The sequence below is a fragment of the Terrapene carolina genome, unplaced genomic scaffold (assembly GCF_002925995.2).
Source record: "Terrapene carolina triunguis isolate 2854851 unplaced genomic scaffold, T_m_triunguis-2.0 Scaffold132, whole genome shotgun sequence".
Taxonomy (NCBI): domain Eukaryota; kingdom Metazoa; phylum Chordata; order Testudines; family Emydidae; genus Terrapene; species Terrapene triunguis.
The window spans coordinates 18,845,994-18,866,240 of NW_020664483.1; the positions used below are offsets into that span (position 1 = coordinate 18,845,994).

The 20,247-nt window shown below is 42.3% G+C and overlaps 1 protein-coding gene across 1 annotated transcript in view; it reads left to right on the forward strand.

Annotated features, from left to right (window-relative positions):
• USP34 (ubiquitin specific peptidase 34) overlaps positions 1-20,247 on the forward strand; it is a 257,649-nt gene that overhangs the window by 106,685 nt on the left and 130,717 nt on the right. Inside the window, exons 20-27 of the mRNA XM_029911897.1 lie at positions 738-820; positions 3,539-3,693; positions 4,582-4,695; positions 9,803-9,902; positions 10,095-10,254; positions 10,650-10,776; positions 10,874-11,021; positions 19,084-19,184. Of these exons, the coding sequence (XP_029767757.1) occupies positions 738-820; positions 3,539-3,693; positions 4,582-4,695; positions 9,803-9,902; positions 10,095-10,254; positions 10,650-10,776; positions 10,874-11,021; positions 19,084-19,184 (988 nt within the window). The remainder of the gene's footprint in view (positions 1-737; positions 821-3,538; positions 3,694-4,581; positions 4,696-9,802; positions 9,903-10,094; positions 10,255-10,649; positions 10,777-10,873; positions 11,022-19,083; positions 19,185-20,247) is intronic.

The window sequence follows — 20,247 nt, forward strand, 5'->3', positions numbered from 1 at the left end:
CCCCCCCCAGAAATCCCCCCCCCCCGAACTCCCGACCCCCCCCGTCTCTTGACTGCCCCCTCCAAAACCTCCCTGCCCCTTCTCCGACCCCCTGGCCCCCTTGTTGTTGGCCTTCGCCTAACGTCTCTGTGAACTTGCTCAGGAACGGCCTGAGCCATTCGTCTCGGCACGCTGGGCAGCAGTGAAGGAGGAGCGGGGGAGGCGCTCCAGAGTGCTGGAGGCGATCTGCGAATGCAGGGAGGGAGGGAGTGATCTCTGCTGCAGGGGAAGCGGAGGGGGGGCTCTCTCTGGCTGTCAGAGCCCCATGTAAGTGGCACCATCCGGCCGGCTGCCCTGTTAGCCGCACGCGCTCTGCATGGGGGGGGAAGTCCGGACATTTACAAATTCCCCCTGGACGCTATTTTTAGCTCAAAAAGCCGGACATGTCCGGGGGAATCCGGACGAATGGTAACCCTAATAAAGTACACACAAAACTCGCCTATTGCTCCCCCACCCCCTGTTCTCTTTTTCCAGTTACTTTGTATTGTGTATGAGTGGGGTTTACATTACTTCTTGAACTTAGTTTGAAGTTTTGAAAGTAGTTTTAAAAAATTAATGAGAAATTATGTTCTTATGTTTGCTCAAGTTTGTGTGTGTGCGCGCGCGCGCGCGCAGGGATAGAGAAGGATCGATATAAGTAATGAAACATTTGCAAATGAATTAAAAATGTTTTGTTTTTTAAAAATATTCAAATATAGGTACAGCCACAGTGCAGAAGTTCAAGTGCGTCTTCAGTTTTTGACATGTGTTTTTTCAACTCTTGGATCACCAGATCATTTCAGTAAGTTTTTTTATATTACCTGATAATTAATATCCATCCCTTGAATTTTACCATTAAACATATCTACTTTTTAACAATCTGATTATTTTTTTAATTAATATGACCATTTTTTTTTAAACAACAACATCAAAGGTTAATCTACAATGCTATACTTTGAGAGGAGGATAGTCTTGTAGCTAAAGCACAGAACTGGGGATCAGAACTTTTGGATTCTATTCCCAACTTTGCTTGGTCATGTCATTTAACTTCACTGAGACTCAATTTTCTAACAAATCGGGATGATGATAATTAAAATTAGGATAATAATATTTCCCTACATCATGTGGTTTGAGGTCTTTGGATGGAAAGTGCAATATGAGTGCAAAATGTTATTTATTTTTATGTTTTAATAAAGTAGTTTACAAGTGGTTTTCTGGAATAATGTCTTGTGTGCTAAATAGTGGTAATATTTGGGGACAATTAAATAATATTTTAGAATGAAAATGATCAGTATACAAATTTAATTCCTATAATGACATTAGTTTATTGAGTTAGAACAGCAATCAGTGAACTCTGATTCTAATGAAGTTATGGCACTTAAACTAAAATATACGTTACTGGATTAAGTATGAAGGACAAACATGCTGCTCATGTATCCATTCAGAGGAAAAGCAGGCCTTGGGGGGAATTTATTTAGCAGCAAAGCTGGATTTTCAATAGAAGATTGAGATCAAGGAGCACTTCACAGAATACTTGCACACTATTACAGTATAGCAAGACCAAGAACTTAACGTGGCAGCTGGAAACAGATGCAGACAAAGAGAATCTGGAATGTGAGATTGAACTATTGGCACTACTTCCCTGAAGAAAATTAATACAATCACAATAATTAAATAAACTTCCACTTCCGTGTCATAACATAAGAAAAGGCCGGAGAATAATCATTCTGTCTAATTAATTGCACTGCATAATTTTGTTGGAACTTGCTGATGAGCACATTAGAAGCACCTGGTCAGACATGTGAACAAGGTGTTTCAACAGCAAGAAAGAGAGGAAGGGGGATGTACTAATTATTGGCATTCTCTTTCTAACAGCACCAAAGAAAATGCAACTCCATACACAACAGCAAATGAAAATGAACAGTAAGAACATGCTACTGCTTCCAAATAGTGAATAAGCCTAGAAATTCCTATAGTAATTTATTTTCTAGTATGAACAGTCAAGATTAAGCATTAAAAATACTCCAGATGATATCCCACTTGGCTGTCCAGTATTCCGTTTATCGTATTTGGATGAGGCAGTCTCTGATGGATGATAAGATCTGCTGCATAGCATAGCTAATCCGGCTTCTGTAGTTATAGTAATAAACTCTCCTAAAGTTAACTTCATTTCAATTTAAACTAATTTGATTTTTTTAAATGTAAAATCTATTGCTACCAACATAGAGGGTCTGTATCTTCCCCAGGCCTAATACCAGATTACAGGGGTGAAGAAAATATGAGGACTCTAGATGGTTCTGCAGTTGCTTTGCCCCAGTCTTCAAAATAACCTTTCCCCAAAAGATTAGAGTTAGAGATAAAATAGTAGTTAGTGAGACTGTCAGTAATAAGTGATACTTAGTTAACCACTCATTTTGGTCAAACCATGCTTTTAGTAACCATGTGGTTCCAGCTAACAGTGTGTAGGCTGCAGCTTTCCAAGTACCTCCTGAATCTGCATGATCAAAACTAGCCAAAATTCAAGAAGATATTACTATTATTGCCACCTGCTAGTATGGCTGTGATGCCACAGGACCAGATAATCCTGCCTCAGTCTGTTCGATTTGTCCAGGCAGTACAATAGATAGAAAATTCCTAAAATTGAGAAAATATTAATTCTGAGTGAGCTCTTGTGGATAAATAGACTGTTCACTTTTAGAATTGTTGTGCTGATCTGGGTACCATGATGTAAGAAAAGAAAGGTTACTTAGCTGTCAATATGGCACAGAACCTCACAATTTCTCTGTGCCTCAGTTGGTCATACTCCAAGTTCAGTTTCCACCAGTGGCACTCTAGACTCTTTCCCCTCACAGTTCATCTGTTATAAGTTGTCTGTGAATAAAGGTGACCTCAGGATGGCACAAAGAGAGGGATATTTAGGAGCCATAATATCAATAGTCAAGGGCAAAAAATTAGTATAATGTCCTACAGTGCCATTGATAAAACAGTCCACAGTGTTCTCCCTTGAAGAAATCTGCAGCCTAACCAGGAACACCAGTTTCTGAGTGTAAGCCAATGAAGTCCAGTACTTTGATGAGAGCTAAGTGGGGTATTGATCTCCCCTTGAAGGAAGTAACAATCAAATCATGACAAGGATATAATTCTTAACCACTGTCTCCATTCCCAACTCAAAAATGAAGTCCAGAATGTGTCTAAACACATTATAAAGTGAGAAACCTCCTGCAGTTTGATAGGAATGAAATCCTGAGTGTGTGTTTGTATGGATATTCACATCATCAAGGACAAAAAGCCAAGGCAACTCCTCAGTTCCACGCTGCACAAAAATGCCAGAGAAAGAGATGCCTGTCAGTTGATTGCTACATATGGGAGATAAAGGGTTCTGCTGCTGCTGCTAGATATATTTTTAAAACTTACCATCCTGACAAAGACTTTTATGCCTTTTCTACTTGTCCTGTTTAAGATAGCATATGCAAATTTATCTGACATTATAAAGAAGCATTTAAAAACATTTTATTTCTAGGATTGAGTTTAGAACAAGTGGACATTTTATGGCATTGTTTAGTAGAAGATTCTGAGTGCTATGATGATGCATTACACTGGTTCTTAAATCAAGTACGAAGTAAAGATCAGCATGCTATGGGAATGGAAACCTACAAGCATCTTTTCTTAGAAAAGGTATATGAAAACAGTTTTTAATTTAACTTCATTAATTTGAGTTTAAATTTTTTTGTCTGTATCAAAGTGATTTTAATATATTTAAAGTTACTTCTCTGGGGAAATCCTGCCATTTCTGCAGCAATGGAAGGTGCCAGGTGCAATGGAACTATTCCTCTGCATTGTGAGGTGGAAGGCAATCCTATTCAGGTGTCCATCCCATCCCCTCTGCCTGCCATAGATTTCTAGTCTGCAATGTCTCTCTGTGCATCTCGATGGAGTTGGGTTTCGGGACAGACCAGAGCCAAGCTGAGGGAAGGGGAGGTTTGCCAGTATATGGATCTACTATTCTTGCCTTCTGTGGAGCAGAGGCACAGGAGCAGCAGAAGGCTTAGGACTTTAGTAGTGGCTGTAAATTGACTGTTACTGCTCCACTGACTTTAAGGGAAGATACCTGTTGTCTGCCACCCTTCTTTCTGACACACCCACTCCCTTTTTTATATAAAGTAAGACAGTTACATCTTGGTGTGTAATTCCATTGTCCGTATGTACCCCAGTTGTTTTTAAATCTTGAAGAGTCAGGTACGTTAGCAAATTATCCTGTTGCTGACAGCTGTTTAAGAGCTAATGTCACAGTGCTGAAAATGTTGTCCATTCTAAACAGTTTCCAACACCAATTCGGGGGGTCCATTGGGGAGCATTGTCGTTATTGGTGGTTTTCTCTGTACAGTACAAAGAGATTCACATCTTTTGCTAAAACAAAACTTGACTGACCTTACAATTTTTAAGTCTGTTTTGGGGTGGCAGTGAAGTTCTTGTGTGTTTTGAGAGAATAAATGCCCTGAAATCATTGCTATCTCTATCATTGTCAATTTTCTTTTCATACTAAGGCACATTTATTTTATTTAGATGCCACAACTAAAACCTGAAACTATTAGTATGACTGGTCTAAACCTGTTTCAACATTTATGCAACTTGGCCCGATTGGCTACCAGTGCATATGATGGTGGCTCAAACTCAGAGGTAAGTATTGACATCATGCTACAATTTCCCTTCTTCCCTAAAATTAAGTTAATTCTCTGTACATTTTTTTAGCTATATCTTAATATCCTTAAGGCTGTTTAGTGAGAGGTATTGATCATGAAGTGGCATTAAATCACAGCCCTGTATTGGGGGCAATGCAGACGTCCACTCTAGTGAGAGCTCTAGGAACTATAGGTCTCAAAGTTTTCAGGTGTATGGGGGACTGTGACTGATGCCCCACTTCTTCGTGCATGCATGCATTCTCCTTCATCTGTTATGGAGAGGAATGGACTATGATTGTGACTCCTCTCTATGCCTTCTGGCAAGGACTGCAGTTATGTGGGTTGTTTTCTGATTTCTCTGGGTAGGGGATTGATGAGAGTCCACAAAGAAAATGCAGGCTGCTTCTGTCCACCCCCTACTGCCCGTGAACATCTACAGGGTTTTCCCACACTGGCCATAAATGAAATGTGTTAAATAATATTTGTTTAGGTAGGTAAATCAGAATAGGTCTTTGTGATGTTTACAGTTAGTAATAATAAATGCATAGCACATGATAATCTTCACAGACTTAACAGCATATTCATTTTGATTAGATGTCATGATATAATATGTCTTACATTCATATAATATGCTGTAGATTGTAGAACATCTTGTCCTGATAAATTCTTAAGGTGTTTTTACACCATAAAGCACCTCAGAAATGTAACCATATTTGAAGTGGATGTTAGCAACCAATTGACACACTGATCAACAGTATCCTGTGAAGAGGAGCTGTGTGGATGGGCATGTGAGAATTTTGATTGAATTCACTGATGCAAACCTCTGTTCTTGCAACAAGTGCCATGAGATCTTTAATGTTCATGTGTGCCAGACAGGACTTCTGTTTTTTAAGGTCTCCTCTGAAAGTATTTCCGTTTATGAAAGGTGAAAATTTAGCCTTCTGAATTTCACGAACACACTTTCTCTCTATGATTAAAAAAAAAAGGTGGAGGATGGGGAAGGTGAGATTTTAATGCTGATAATACAAATAGCTTGTAGATATTTTGCAGTGAAAGATATTTTTTAAATTATAAATTACTTACAGTGCATGCAAACAATAACAAATCAGAGACAAGATAAAATAAGTCAGTCATCACAATTACATCATTAAAGTTTCTGTCATGCCTATTAGGTACAGTTCTGTGTTGGGATGGTGTAAAACTATCTTCTGGATGGGGCGATCCCAATGGAAATAAGCCTTTTGGAAACCAGATTTCTCCTGGAGATCCCCCTGGGATGTGACAACTCCATACCATTCCAACATGAAACTGCCAGAAAAGAATGATAAAGTCCATAATGATTTAATTGCAGCTGCAGGTAGAATTCCTCCGTGCCTGCTACTACACCTTTACACTGGATGTAGCATGCTAGCCCTTGCATACTGGTCTTGCCTTGCAGACTAATGCAGAAAGAGAACAGGACTGTGTTCCTTTTGGGGTGGTGTTTGCCCACCAGAACACTAGGAGAGACCAGTCGCTGCACTATGAAGTCAGGAAATATAATTTATGACAAGGCTTGTGTGTGGTATGCGAAGAGAGTGAGGAGGTTTTTTGTGTACTCTTTCCTTTCCCCCCACCTTTCTGTGCACATATATAAGAGCCTGTCAGAATCTGGCCCAAAATGTTTATATGAAATGCTTGTCCTAAATACTAAAAGCTACTAAACATGTTGGAAACTGTTAAAAAAAAAAAAAGAAGAGAAATAGTTGAGCTTGCTTATGAAACACATTTTTAATCATTGGTGGTATTTCACTTTCCGTTACTGTACTTTACATTATCTTATATGTACAGTGTTGCACATATTAAGAACAAAAGTGGTACTGTTCTTATAAAATATCCAGGCTGAATTTCTTGTAGTGAAAGTTGTGTTTTGTGCTGCTGATGTAGTAAATAATAATAATTTTGAGGCTTATATCCTCTAAGGCCACCTGCTGACCTCATGTCTTCCATTTGTTTCTATCTCCTCAGTATAGTAGGCCAAAAAGCCCAGGTGAAAGGCCAAGAGGTACTCCATTTGAGAGGAGGCCCTCTCAGGAGTCACAGGAAGGAGCTTTGCCATAGTTGCTCCCAGCTTAAAGACTCCTGTTTTGTCAGCAGAAAGGTCATAAAGGACAGCACATTGGGGCTTTTTGTCCTCCCACACCACCCAAGGCACATCCAGATATACCTTTGCAATGGTGGGTCAGTCCTTCTTGGGATCCAGCAGCCAGGTCCTTCCTCAATGATCAGAGAATTAAGTACAAAATTCTTTCAGTCTCCTCCATCCGTCCAGTCTACCTTGAAGGTGAAATGGTGAAAAATATCGGCCTCCCCTCTCATGTTCTTAGCTGGTTAGTAGAATCCCTTGACATTTGTTGTGACTCTTCTTTTTTTACCAGGAGAAGAATCTGGGTTCCTGTAGGGGATGATCTCCTGCATTTCCTCTCCAGTTATTCATTGGATAATGGGGAGAATACAGGGACTCAAAGCCATCCCTATGAGTTATCTCTCAAATGGGAGCACCAATTAGGACAGATCCTCAGATGCGAGGGAAAATCCTCTAAGAGGCAAAAGGAGCAAAAAGTCTCCAAAGACCAGAAAACACAAAAAATGCCAAGAAGCCTTTCAGATACTCATCTTATTCCATTAGGTTCTATCTGATCCCCTGAAAAAGAGAATTGTCAGCTTCAGACCACGGTAACACCATGCCAGAGATTAGAAGAAATTCTTTCCTCCATATGCATTTAAGACAATGGGGAGAAAGGTGGTGACCACCATCGAGATTTCATCAGGAAAAAAAAAAGCAACCAAGTCCAAGGGTAAATAGCTCCCATCCAAACCCAAGACAAAATTTTCCATCTGCCTTCACTCCTCCTTTGAACAAGTCATTGTGAAGGAATAGGAGACTTACAATAATGGGAAAAGGCTCAGTTAGCAAGTAATTAAATTCTCTTAAATTACTCCCTCTTCATACTCCCTAATGTTGATTCAGAAGAAGTCATGGCAGAAAACTCTGCAACTCCTCTGTGCCTTTTGGGTTTATAATACATGGAAAGAAGAACTCCTTGTTCTCTTCTTAGAGGGCCGTCCACCTTGGCTTCGAAATAGACACAAGAAGAGTCTGTTTTTCTGGCAGAGCAAAGTTTCAGGAAGATCCCAATCAGGTGTCCTGCATTGGAATATCATTCTTTGGTTTGCCTGTAACACCTAGATCTTCAGGTCTCTTGCATAAAGTTTACTCCATGGGCAAGACAGTTCATGAGAGAGTTTCAGGGATTGCTCTTAAAAGTCCTGGAACCATTCCCAAAGAGAGATGCAGAGCAAATTAAAGATGCCATCTAGAGTAATTATATCCCTCAGTTCGGGAAAACAGAAGAACCATGGGATGGTAGCATGCTCTATTCACAATCTGTACGCCAAAGTCCTGACCTCAGATGTGGCAACCTTGCAAGAGGGTGAGCTTACTTGGGCTGCCATGATATACAGGAAATGTTGTCAGAAAGGCTCCAGAACATCAATTCCCAGAGGTGAGAATTGGTCATGATAATTTTTCAGGGTTTCCAGGATCCCTTGAGAAAGGAGAACAAGCATGTGACACAATGACTGTGGCATACATAAATCAGCAAGTGGGCACAAGATCACATAGCCTTTATCTGTCTGATCAACATAAGATACAATGTACAAAAATGCAGGCTAAAAAACTGCTGGCAGATACATAACTGAAAGTGGTCCTTAAGCAAGAATTGTTGCAGCTGATATCTAGGGAGCCCTCCAGGTGGATCTGTTCACATCCAGTGAAAACACAAAGGCCTGTTCGTACGAACTCGTTAATTCTTGTATTATAGTGTATATAGTTTTCTGTTCACGGTCCACTATGCCATCACTCAGCAGGCCAAAGACGACGCTGGGTTCGGCAGAGCTGTGTTGCAGTCTACACATCCGTGAACTCCTACCTACCTCCGAGGGGTACTGCTTGGGTGTCATCTAAATTGAATGGACCTGAGCAAGCACTCAAAGAAGAAAAGACAGTTATCTTTTTCTGTAACTGGTGTTCTTTGAGATGTGTTGCTCGCATCCATTCTACAAGCCGACAAGAAGGAACTGAGGGTCGGGGGAGCCGGCGGCACCTTGTGTGCCGCAGCATGTGTGTGCCACTCCAGGGGGCACTTGAGCTGGTCCCCTACAACTACTGCTGGGGGAAAAAACTTCTGGCACCGGTGCATGTGGGGAGCACACACACCTAAGTTGAATGGACATGAGCAACACATCTTGAAGAACACCAGTTAGGAAAAAGGTAACTGTCTTATAATGGCTCACAAATAGATGATTTGTCTTCTGTGTCCCTCGGGGGCCCCTCCCCCCCGCTTTCCGCTAGTAGAAAAATCCAGAAGATTAAAAAGGGGGTCAGGTGAAAGTGGCCAAGTATGCTGTCATACTCAAACCTAATGTAGCTTTCATAGAGATCTTTACTCCATCTCCCCAGCAAGCCAGGATCTCCCATTCCAGGGTTTGCTTCTTCATCCCACTTCAGAGTAACTGGGCCTAACAGTTTGACTATTGAGCAGCAAGTCCTATAAACAACATGGGATATTCTTCTTTGAGCTTTTTGCAGGCCTTGCATCATTTTTGCTTACTCAGGAGTTTACACAAAGTTCTCCGATGGGTGCCAAGATACAAAGATTAACTCCAAGGAATCAGGCGTTCCAGCTTCCATGGATTTCTTTCAGGATGACTTAGGCTTGGCTTTAAGATCTTCTACCATCATTTCTGATAGTCTGACTGCTGAATAGTACTATCACTTGAATGAGCTTAAGTTTTTGGATAGATAGCACAATGTTGTCGAGGTTCCTTAGGGCAGCATTTCTTTCCAAACCAATAGTCAGACCTATCTTTACTATCTAGAGTTTGCCTATAGTGCTTCAGATGCTCATGTCCCACGCATTCAGGGCTTGGCCAAGTCCCACCATTCTGTGGGAGTATCTCTAGTACTAACAGGAAAAGACGCAGTGTAAATGTGTCAGACTGGGGGAGAGATGGTTCCCATTAGGAAAATAATCACATGATAAATTTTTCATTTGTCTTAACAGTTGTGTGGTATGGACCAATTCTGGGGCATTGCTTTAAGAGCACAGTCTGGTGATGTCAGTCGAGCAGCTATCCAGTATATCAATTCTTATTATATTAATGGTAAGAGTTCTCAGTTTTATTTACACTGGTGTACTAAAATCCGAGGATATTGTACAAAATAATCTTTTAGTCATTTTTTGTTAAAAATAAAATCTTTTAAAGAATATTAGTTTATCTTGTTTTAATCTTGAGTACTAAAACTTGCAGTTTTCAGTACATTTGTCACATAGTTACTTAAATATCTGTCTGCAGGTAAAACAGGTCTGGAAAAAGAACAAGAATTTATTAGCAAGTGTATGGAGAGCCTTATGATTGCTTCCAGTAATCTTGAGCAAGACTCCCACTCAAGTCTCACCATAATTGAAAGAGGACTTTTAATGCTAAAGACACACCTTGAAGCTTTTAGGAGAAGGTAAACAATTTCTTCAATATATTTTGAGTTGGGATTTATTGAAATTTATTTTCCTATCATTTGTACCAAATAGAAATTTGAGTTGAGTGAAATAATGAAAAACAGAGATGTAAATTTTTCATTTGGTTTCCTCTGTGTAAAATGGGGATAATAATACATACTTTGCAAATATTTTGTGTGAGGCTTAGTCTGTTAAAGGTTTTTGGCATGGAAAACAAAGATGGTTGCCCTCATTTGCTGTTTGATGTTTAGGGCCCTATCAAATTCACTGTCCATTTTGGTTAATTTCATATCGTAAGGTTTCTTGTCTTCCTACTGTTTGTCAGGCTTTTGAGTTAAACAGATGTTAACAAAAACATTTAGTGTTTTTATGTGATTTTTATATGCTTCTTAAGGTTTGCGTATCATCTGAGACAGTGGCAGATTGAAGGCACTGGTATCAGCAGTCACTTAAAGGCACTTAGTGATAAACAGTCATTACCACTAAGAATTGTATGTCAGCCAGCTGGACTTCCTGACAAGGTAGAACTTTGGTTTTCCAATTGGATTTTATTCCAAGATCATTATGTTTCATAACGTTCATTGTTCATTCTGAAAAAATGTGCGCATTATGTTTCAGATGACTATAGAAATGTATCCTAGTGATCAAGTGGCAGATCTAAGGGCTGAGGTTACCCATTGGTATGAAAATTTGCAGAAAGAGCAGATAAACCAGCAAGCTCAGCTTCAGGAGTTTGGCCAAAGCAGTCGGAAAGGAGATTTCCCTGGTAAGTTATACAATACTCTTAGCCTTAGCTTGTGCTTGGCTCACTGATCATGCAGAGAGGTTGAAAGATGATCTTTATTTGACAGTAGATTAGGGTATCTGGGGAAAAATAGCACGTATCACTGTTGGTTTTATTCCATGTGCTCCATTTATTTCATAACTAGCATCAGCCTGTCACACTTAATCATTAAACAGTGCTTTGCAAATGTTACCATTTCTTTTAAAGTAGAGAGAGAAAATTCAGAAGTAACAAGGGATATGCACTACTTACACATGGGTTTTCAAATCACATGATTTTTATTAATTGTAACTTTTCATTCTTTTCTTCCTTCCACCATTATCTTCTCCTTTCCCCATTGCCATTATTGTTTTTATTCATTTTATTCTGTCTTATTTAGTTAGTAAACTCCTCTGGGTCGAGACCCATCTTACATTTTGTGCCATGTATATTTATGGCTCTGTATATGTAAATAATTAGGACTCAGAATGTATGTTGGGCTCACAAATATGTATTTAGCTGCCATTCAGGTATGAGTTCCTTTACTGCATCTTTCAGTCTTTTTGCAACTATGTTAAAATAGTTAATTTATTACTTAACATCCTGTTGCCAAATTGATCGTTTATTCTGATCTTCCTAGTTATTCTCCTTCAAAGCGCTCCGTAAAGCTCTCCTTTTCCAGGATGCCTACAAAAATTTGACATTGTTTAGGCTGCTGGTGTGCTGAGACCATAGCCTACTGTTCAGACCAATATTGTCTAATTATTTCCTTACAGTCCCAGTCTGTATCCATCTGGTGTCTCTTGTTTTGTACTTAGACATGAGCTCTTTGTGGCAAGGACTGTTTGTTTGGTTTGTGTTTGTACAGCATCTAACACAATGGGGTCCTGGTCCGTCACTGGCGCTCCAACTAATAAATATTAATAATTGTACATGTTACACAAATGTTTACTTGAGGACAGGATTTTTACTTGTGTGATGCAGTTGATGATACCATTTTCTCATTAAATAGGAATATTTTAATCCTTTTTTTCCCTTACTTATTCCTGATGTTAAAGAAATTTGATTATTTTAGCCATATCTGTTTAAATGGTATTGTAAAGCTGCTACTAAAACCAGCCCCTGTTTATTAGGAAACTCTGAAATGGTTGCTCTGTCATTCTCATTAAGGTGGAAATTCAAATTGTGTTCAACAATTCAAGTTTCAACAAAATTAAAAGCATCCTCATTCATGGTGACAGAATATGTAAACGTTTTCACTATCCTCCTGCTTATCGGGCCAAATCTTGACATCCTTAAGTAGTTTTTTTGACTCAGTACTTTCACTGGGGAGTTTTAGCGATTGAGTAAAAACTGAGCAAGTATTTCAGGAATTGACCCTAGTACTTTAACTTTCACATGTGTGTGCATATCTTTTATTCTTTGAATGATGGGCTCTATTGTATCCCACTGACGGTAATGCGCAAGTGCCATGCCCATGGAGCTGGAGCTTTTCAAAGTAGTAGTGTCCGTCGGTCTGCGCGTGCGCCCTTGTATCACCTCATGGTTTCACCCGAGGCGATAAAGGGAAGGGCAGACTAACTTCGCTTTCAGTCCCTGCTCAGCGCTGCATGTTCAGATTGGAGCTTCTGCTGTTCTCTCACCCTTGGTGATGCACTTTCCAATCGTTACAGAAAAACTGTTTTTATTCTTGTACATAGTCAGAATTTCTTAGTTTTTGTGGTAGTTTGTGTTTGTAGTAGTTTCTTAGGATTAAGGACTTTGGGACTCTGCTTTGGTGGTTTCCTGCCACCCTCTTGCCCCTTGCCCAGAACCTATGTCTATGTACTGGATTATGCTGTACTTCCTGCCCTCGCTCGTTTTCGATCAGCGATGAGCACCAATGCTGTCTGTACTGCTTGGGGGAAGCCCACGTTGCATCTAGGTGCAGGATTTGCCTCTCCTTCCCTCCACCTTAAGAAGCACCTCATTGAGGTAGCCATGGGGCTGCAGTTGGATCCTGGCCGGGGAACCCTCCCTGTACTCCTGCGCCTCCTACTGCAGACTCCCAGTCCGGTTCAGCTGGTACCAGTGCTATGGATCCTGCACTGGGACCTAGCCATGAGTCACAGAAGCATGGCAGTAAGTCTTCCTCCAGATCCAATAAAGATGCTGCATCGTCCATGAGTTCCAGCCATGGAGGAGCGGTGTGTTCCAGGGCCCACAAGAGCGACAAGAAGCTGCATTGCTTGACGGATGTGCTGGTCCTGGTTCCTGGGCACCATACTCCTCCTGCATCGGTTTCGCCAATGTCTCGTGAATAGTCGGTCCCGAGACAAGTTCCCTTACCAGCTCCGGTTCCATCCGTGGACGGAGTGCCATTGACCCTGGGGAGACACCAGTGTATTCCTGGACCTCATGAACTATTTGACCTGGAAGGGATGTGGTCTCCACGTGCTCTGGCCCCCTCTCCTACATTGGATCTGCTGCCCTCTGGCCACCCTGCGATTGCTAAGCATTTATAAGCCACCGTCCAAACGAAAATGTTATTGCCTGCTGTCTACACAAGTCTACAGAGCTCCCCATTTTACCACCAGCGAGCCTTTGAGCCTCCACAGACGCACCCAAAGGTACAAAGGTCTCATCTGCCTGGTCCACCGGGGCCATCCTCCATGCAGCACACTCTGTCTTCTCATAAGCAATATTTCTGAGTGCATCTAGGGCGCTGTCAGTCACTTTGCACTCTAACACTCTTGCCAGCCACCCTTTTCAGAGGTCATCTCAAATTTTCTGCCAGCATGGAGCATGATAACAATGGACAAGTGGGTTCTGAATGTAATTTGACGTGGCTATAACGCTTGAGTTTATGATGCTACCTCCTCCACATCCCCCACAATGGTCCCATCTCAGGGACCGCTCTCATGACAGTATCCTTGCCATGGAGGTGGACTCCCTACTGCAGAGAGGAACAGTAGAGCCAGTCTCTGCAAACTTTCAGGGCACAAGGTTCTATTCCAATTATATCCTGGTATCCAAGAAGAAGGGAGGATGGAGACCAATTATGGATCTCCGATGCCTCAACTGTTCCATTCGCAAGCCAAAGTTCTGCATGGTCATGCTTGTGGCCATCATTCCCTTGCTAGAAAAAGGCATGTGGCTTACGGCTCTTGATATGCAAGACTCCTGCTTCCACGTCGACATCCACATGACCCACAGATAGTTCCCGAGGTTCACGGTGTGTCCTCGGCACTTCCCATACAGGGTTCTCCCATTCGGACTTACCACTGCTCCAACAATCTTTACATAGGTTTCCGTGATAGAAGCTCACCTTCGACAGCAGGGAATACTCCCCTACCTGGACGCCTGGCTGCTGGCAGCATGGTCCAAAATGGTAGCTCAAGAATCGATTTCCCAGCTCCTTCTACTTCTCTACTGTTTAGGAGTGAGTGTGAAAGTTGAAAAATTGACTTTGCACCCTACGCAGTCCCTGGAGTTCATTGGCGTACCCATCAACCTCCACATGTGCTAATCTGCTGAAGGACAGGTTCCAGACACTACTGGACCTGATCACTTCAGTGACATCCAACCCCTCGGGCTCAGCCAGAACTTATGTCCCCCTCCTGGGTAACATGGCATTGTGTACATATGTCAAAGCCTTCACTCGATTCGTGGCTTCTGCTGTCTACAACTATGGCTGCTCCCCTATGCATCTGTCCATGGACATGCTTACCATTCCACAAGAAGTCATCTTCTCCCTTCAATGGTGGACAGATCCACTCCATGTTTGCTCCAGAATGCCCTTCCTCCCGTCCTCTCCAAGCGTGACGAATATAAAGGATATGTGTCACTTGACGGCTGGGGCGCTCACATGGTAGATTACATGACACAAGGAACTTGGAACACTCGGGAACCCCGGATGCACATCAACACTCTGGAACTTAGGGTGGTACGCAGGGCATGCCATGCATTTTTACTGCCCATCCACTCTTGTCATGTTCTTATGTTAGACATCGCCACTGTAGTTTATTATATAAACAAGCAAGGAGGGACAAGGTGCCCAGCACTGTGTGTGGAAGTGGTACACCTCTGGAAGTGGTGCGATGCACACCATATCCTATTGTCAGTGACCTATCTCCCAGGGAGTCAGAATGTGATTGCCGATGCACTCAGCAGGAATTTCATGACCGACTACGAATGGGAGTTGGGTGACATGGTAATCACGGACATTTCTGGTTGTTGGGGACCCTAGTCAGTGATCTTTTTTCCTCTCATGGCAACAGCAAGTGCATCCAGTTACTCCTGGTGGCATTCTGTGCCAAAAAAATTAAAATTCTGCACACAATATTTTAAAATTCTGCAAATTTTATTTGTCAAAATAACACTACATAATCATGCCAGTTTCAATTATTTTGGTAATTTAATTCAAAATACCTGTCAGCAAGTATGTCTGTAACAATACAGACACACACGCGAAAATTCCCCTAGGAGTAGAGTTAAAGAAACCCCTATGGCAGCCCAGTTACTGTTTCTCTCTCCCTCCCCCCAACCCCGAGCCCAGGGATCCAGAGGAAGAAACAGCCTGATGCTTGGGTAACAGGCTTGTATGGAGTTTCCTGCACGCCACCCTTTCCTTCCGTTAGGGCATGCTGGGGACTACGGCTGCCAGGACCCCTCTAGCTCCCTCTCTGTCCCCCCAGCAATGTCTTCTATGTGGGAGTTGCGCTCTGCTGGGTCCAGTGGCCCCTATTGGCGGCTAGCAACAGTGCAGCACATTTCTGTGGGGGAAAGAAAATTCTGCACGCATGATAATTTCTGCAAAATTCTGCATTGCGCAGGGGTGCAGAATTCCCCCAGGAGTATACATTCTGTTCTGCCTGAGGGGACAGAGCCTGCCCCATTCCTACCTCCTCAGAAACACCCCAAAGCCCTGCCCATCCACGCCGAGTGTGCCACAATAGCGAGCAAGAGGGACCGAGTGCTACTCTCACACACACGACTGCCCATCCCCTCCCCACTCCCTGGCAGTGATTTTACGTTTCTGCCAGCTGCTCCGGGCGCCCAAACCGACTTGCCTGTGCTTCCAGGGAGGGGCACGTGACTGCTCTTGCGGCTTCCCTTTGCTTTCCCATCAGAAGCCATTTTTCTGCGGGGAAACAAAGAAATCTGCGGGGAACATGAATTCTGTGCACGCACAGTGATGTAAAATTCCCCCAGGAATAATCAAGTACTGTTCCAGGGGAGGGCTCGGTGACAATTCACAGGGCAACGCCATGGTTGTCGACTGGTCAGATCGAATCATTTACGCCTTCCCTCCCCAACCGCTCCTGCCCTATGTCCTTCACAAATTCTGACGGGAGAGAGTGACGGCCATCTCGATCACCCTATTCTGGCCTTGCCAGTTCTGGTTTCCAACTCTTCTCTGCATGTCAACCCATCCTCCACTCCCGCTTCCGACGTTCCCAGAATTGCTCACATAACACAACGGCAGGTTCAGGCACCCTGATCCACGGACACTTCATTTGGGGGCTTGGTTTTTGGATGGACACCTCCACTGGCACGGTAATGTTCGTTGGCAATGGGAAATGTCCTCTCAAGTAGCAGGAAGGACTCCATGAGATAATCCTACCAAGCCAAATGGATATGTTTCACTTCCTGGGCCCAGCAGAAAGGTCTTGCTTCTGAGGTTGTGGGTATCCTGATGGTCTTAGACTATTTACTGTTTCTGATGGCCTCAGGGCTCGCTCTCAGCTCCATCAAAGTGCATGAATTGGCTATCAGTGCTTTCCATCCTCCTGTGGAGGGGCATTCGGTTTTCACTCACCCTTTGACTGCCTGATTCTGGGAAGGCCTTGTATGCAAATACCCTCCTGTTCAGCCTATTGTTCTTCAGTGGGATCTCAGCCTAGTCCTTATGGCATTGATGAACTTGCCCTTTGAAACTCTGGCCTCTTGCTCCCTTTCTCTTCTTTCCATGAAGGTCGCTATTACCTCTGCAGGAAGGATTGGTGAACTGGGGCCATGATTGCAAATCCTCCTTTTACTATCTTCCATAAGGACAAAGTCTCACTGCACTTACATCCCATATTTCTACTGAAAGTGGTTTTCTGCTTCCACCTTGACCAACCCATACATTTGCCCACCTTCCTTCCCAAACTGCACACCTCAAAGGAGGAACAGCAGCTTCACTCCCTCGATATACATAGGGCCCTGGCCCTTTACGTACAAAGGACAAGACCATTCTGGAAGTCTCCTAAACTATTTGTTTCCATAGCAGAGAGAATTCAGGGGCAGGCCGCCTTCACCCAGCGAGTCTCGGAGCGGACTCCACAGTGCATTATGCTCTGTAATCACTTGTCATGGCAGTCCCTATCAGGTGGGATATGGGCCCATTCCATGAGAGCACAAGCATCAACTATGGCCCTGGTCCATGATGTGCCCCTTATGGACATATATAAGCCAGCCACATGCAGTTCAGTACACGCCTTTTTTTCTCACTATGCCCTGGTGCAAGACTCTGCGATGGTTGCCTTGTTTGGTACATCGGTCCTCCATTCTACGGTTCCGTCATCTTTGTCGCACCCTCCTCCTGTCTAGGTACTGCTTGTTAATCATCCTCCGTGGAATACAGTTGGGACCATCACTCAAAGAGGAGGTGGTTATTTACCTGTATTCCAATCCCATCTTCCTTCACCTTTGCTGTGGATTTGGTAGATTAGTTGTGGAGACAAGCTGAAGGCGTGGTCGGTCCGCCATGCCCTTTATTGCCTCTGGTGAAACCATGAAGTGGTACCAGGATGCATGTGTGGACTGATGGACTCTACCACTTTGAGAAGCTCCTGCTCCAGGTGCATGGCATATGCACATAACTCTCAGTAGAATATAGATAGGGACCACGCATCTCAAAGAACCTCCTGTTACAGGTAAGTAACCTCCTCTTCACTTTTGCTTTCTTTTTAATTTGCTCTATTTATGACTGTGACTGGCGCCTTGCCACACCATTTGGCACTTTCAGTACTCTGTGACCTTTGCCAGCCCCATTTCATCACTGTTTAGATGGTGATTCCACTGGCAGGGTCTTTGCTTTTGACAGAGCCTAAGCCATTATTTCACTCCAGCTTCTGCCTGCTATAAGGTCAGAAGTCAGATTCTTTCTGATATTCACAAATAATGACTATCTGCCTTAGCAGATGTCATCTCCAATTCACATTGTCATAATTATAAGTAAATTTTACTAGAGAGGTTGAAGAAGAAATTATGAACAAAATATATGTTAAGCAGCATATAACAGAGTGAGACAAACTATTCATTGTGGAAAGTCGGCAGTAGATCGGCTCTAAGCTTGGTTACACTGTTTGCTGGTTTTCCTGCAGGTGGCCTCACTATGTTCCCAGTCAGGGGCTGCACTGACCAATGCAGCTTGGAAAGTGAAACAACCTTCTTATAGCAGCATGTGTTAGAGCACTCATGTGCCCATTCTGTGTTCCCACGCGTACCAAAGCAAGGCTACAAAAGGGGAGGAATGGTTCTCTCTGCCACCTGCGTTCCTTTCAGTCTTAACAGCAGATAGATGTGAACCTTTTTGGATCCTTCAGACCTGGATCCTTCATTTATAGTGCTTTATAGTAATTTAATGGTACACACTTTAGGGGCAATTAGAAGAAAATTTCTATGGCATTCACACTTAGTAAAACTATCAGTATTTAAAATAAATGCTTATAGAACAATTTTCCAGCTCTGGAAGAACTCAATGAAAGTTCTTTCAAGGTGAATTTATCTATTATCTCTCTTCCCTTCCTATAAGACAGATTTTTTTCCCTTTGCCTTTTGTATTACAAGATATAATTGAATCATATTGCTAAGGAAGTAATTAAGGACCTGATTCAGAGGTCAATGAAGTCAGTGGAAAGATTCCCATTGACTTCAGGGGCCTTTGGGTCAGGCCCTGAGAGGTTACCAGGAAGCTGCTTTTTGTTAAAATTTTCAGCAGATGCAGTATCAATGTTAATATTAATTTTACTTTTAAAGATTATGCTTTTTAAATTGCCAATGAAATTCCAGAAATTCACTATGTTGTGCTTTATTGTAGGTGGTCTCATGGGACCTGTGAGAATGATTTCATCTGGGCACGAACTAACAACTGATTATGATGAAAAAACACTTCATGAATTGGGCTTTAAGGATATGCAGGTATTATCAGTGTAAAAATAAGACAAATATAAAAAGATCATTTGGTATGCTGCTTTTGTCATGTGATGACCAGTAAGTGTATTAGGTGGTAAAATGTAAAATTCTCTTTGGCAACATCTGACTGTTTCCTAAAACCATTGTATTGTTTTCTGCTGTATAGCATACATCCCCTTTACACCCAAGATAAAATTACAGTTAGTTCCTATTAATATACATTTACATTCTGCTGCTCTATGGCCTTACTGTTGTAAAAAGTAGTCCTGGTTTAAAAAGCCACATTCTGGGTGTATTAGTGGATGTGAAGTAGTACATGCTGAAGGATCAAAGTAAAATTTGGAACCATTTATTTTTTGTCGAAAAAAGCAGGGGCCGGTGAAAACAACATCAAGATTTTGGCCAAATGGTCACAACTGTTTGATTTTTATGAACAGGATAGCATCTCAAAGCATTTTGTCATGAGAGCAGGGAAAAGAGGGAAGGCGACAGCCATTGAAGCTGTCAAGAGCCTCCTTTCTCCCTTTTGATGCTCAAATCCATAGCATCCTGTAAATGAACTCATAAAAGTCTAGAATCCCTATCACATCTTTATTTATTCTAAGGCCTATCAAGGCTTGCAGCCCAGATCAGCCTACTGCCCAGGACATGAGCAAGCTTCCTTAGAGTGTGAATCCAGGCCCAATGCCTAAGAAAGATAGGAATGTCTACTTTGCAGGAAGGGAGGATTAACCTTACAACCACTGCACATTGGAGGACCTGACCTTGCACAACCCCTCCCTTTGTCACTCCTCCCTGCCAAAGAAAAAGACAACTTTAGAGGATCTGAGCACCTAAATTTAACACACGTTTGAATTAATTACTTTTTAATTAATCACTCTGCTGCTGCCACCTCTCATACTTACCATGTTAGGCGAAATCAAAGTAATCTCCAGTGCTGCCCAATGTATGTCATTTTTGAATTGTGACATTCTGTTGAAACATAGTTAAAGGATCAACAGTGAAGATACTAATGTATCTTCCAAAACCATGTTCTTAAGTCTATTCTTATTTATAAGCTGTCTCTGGT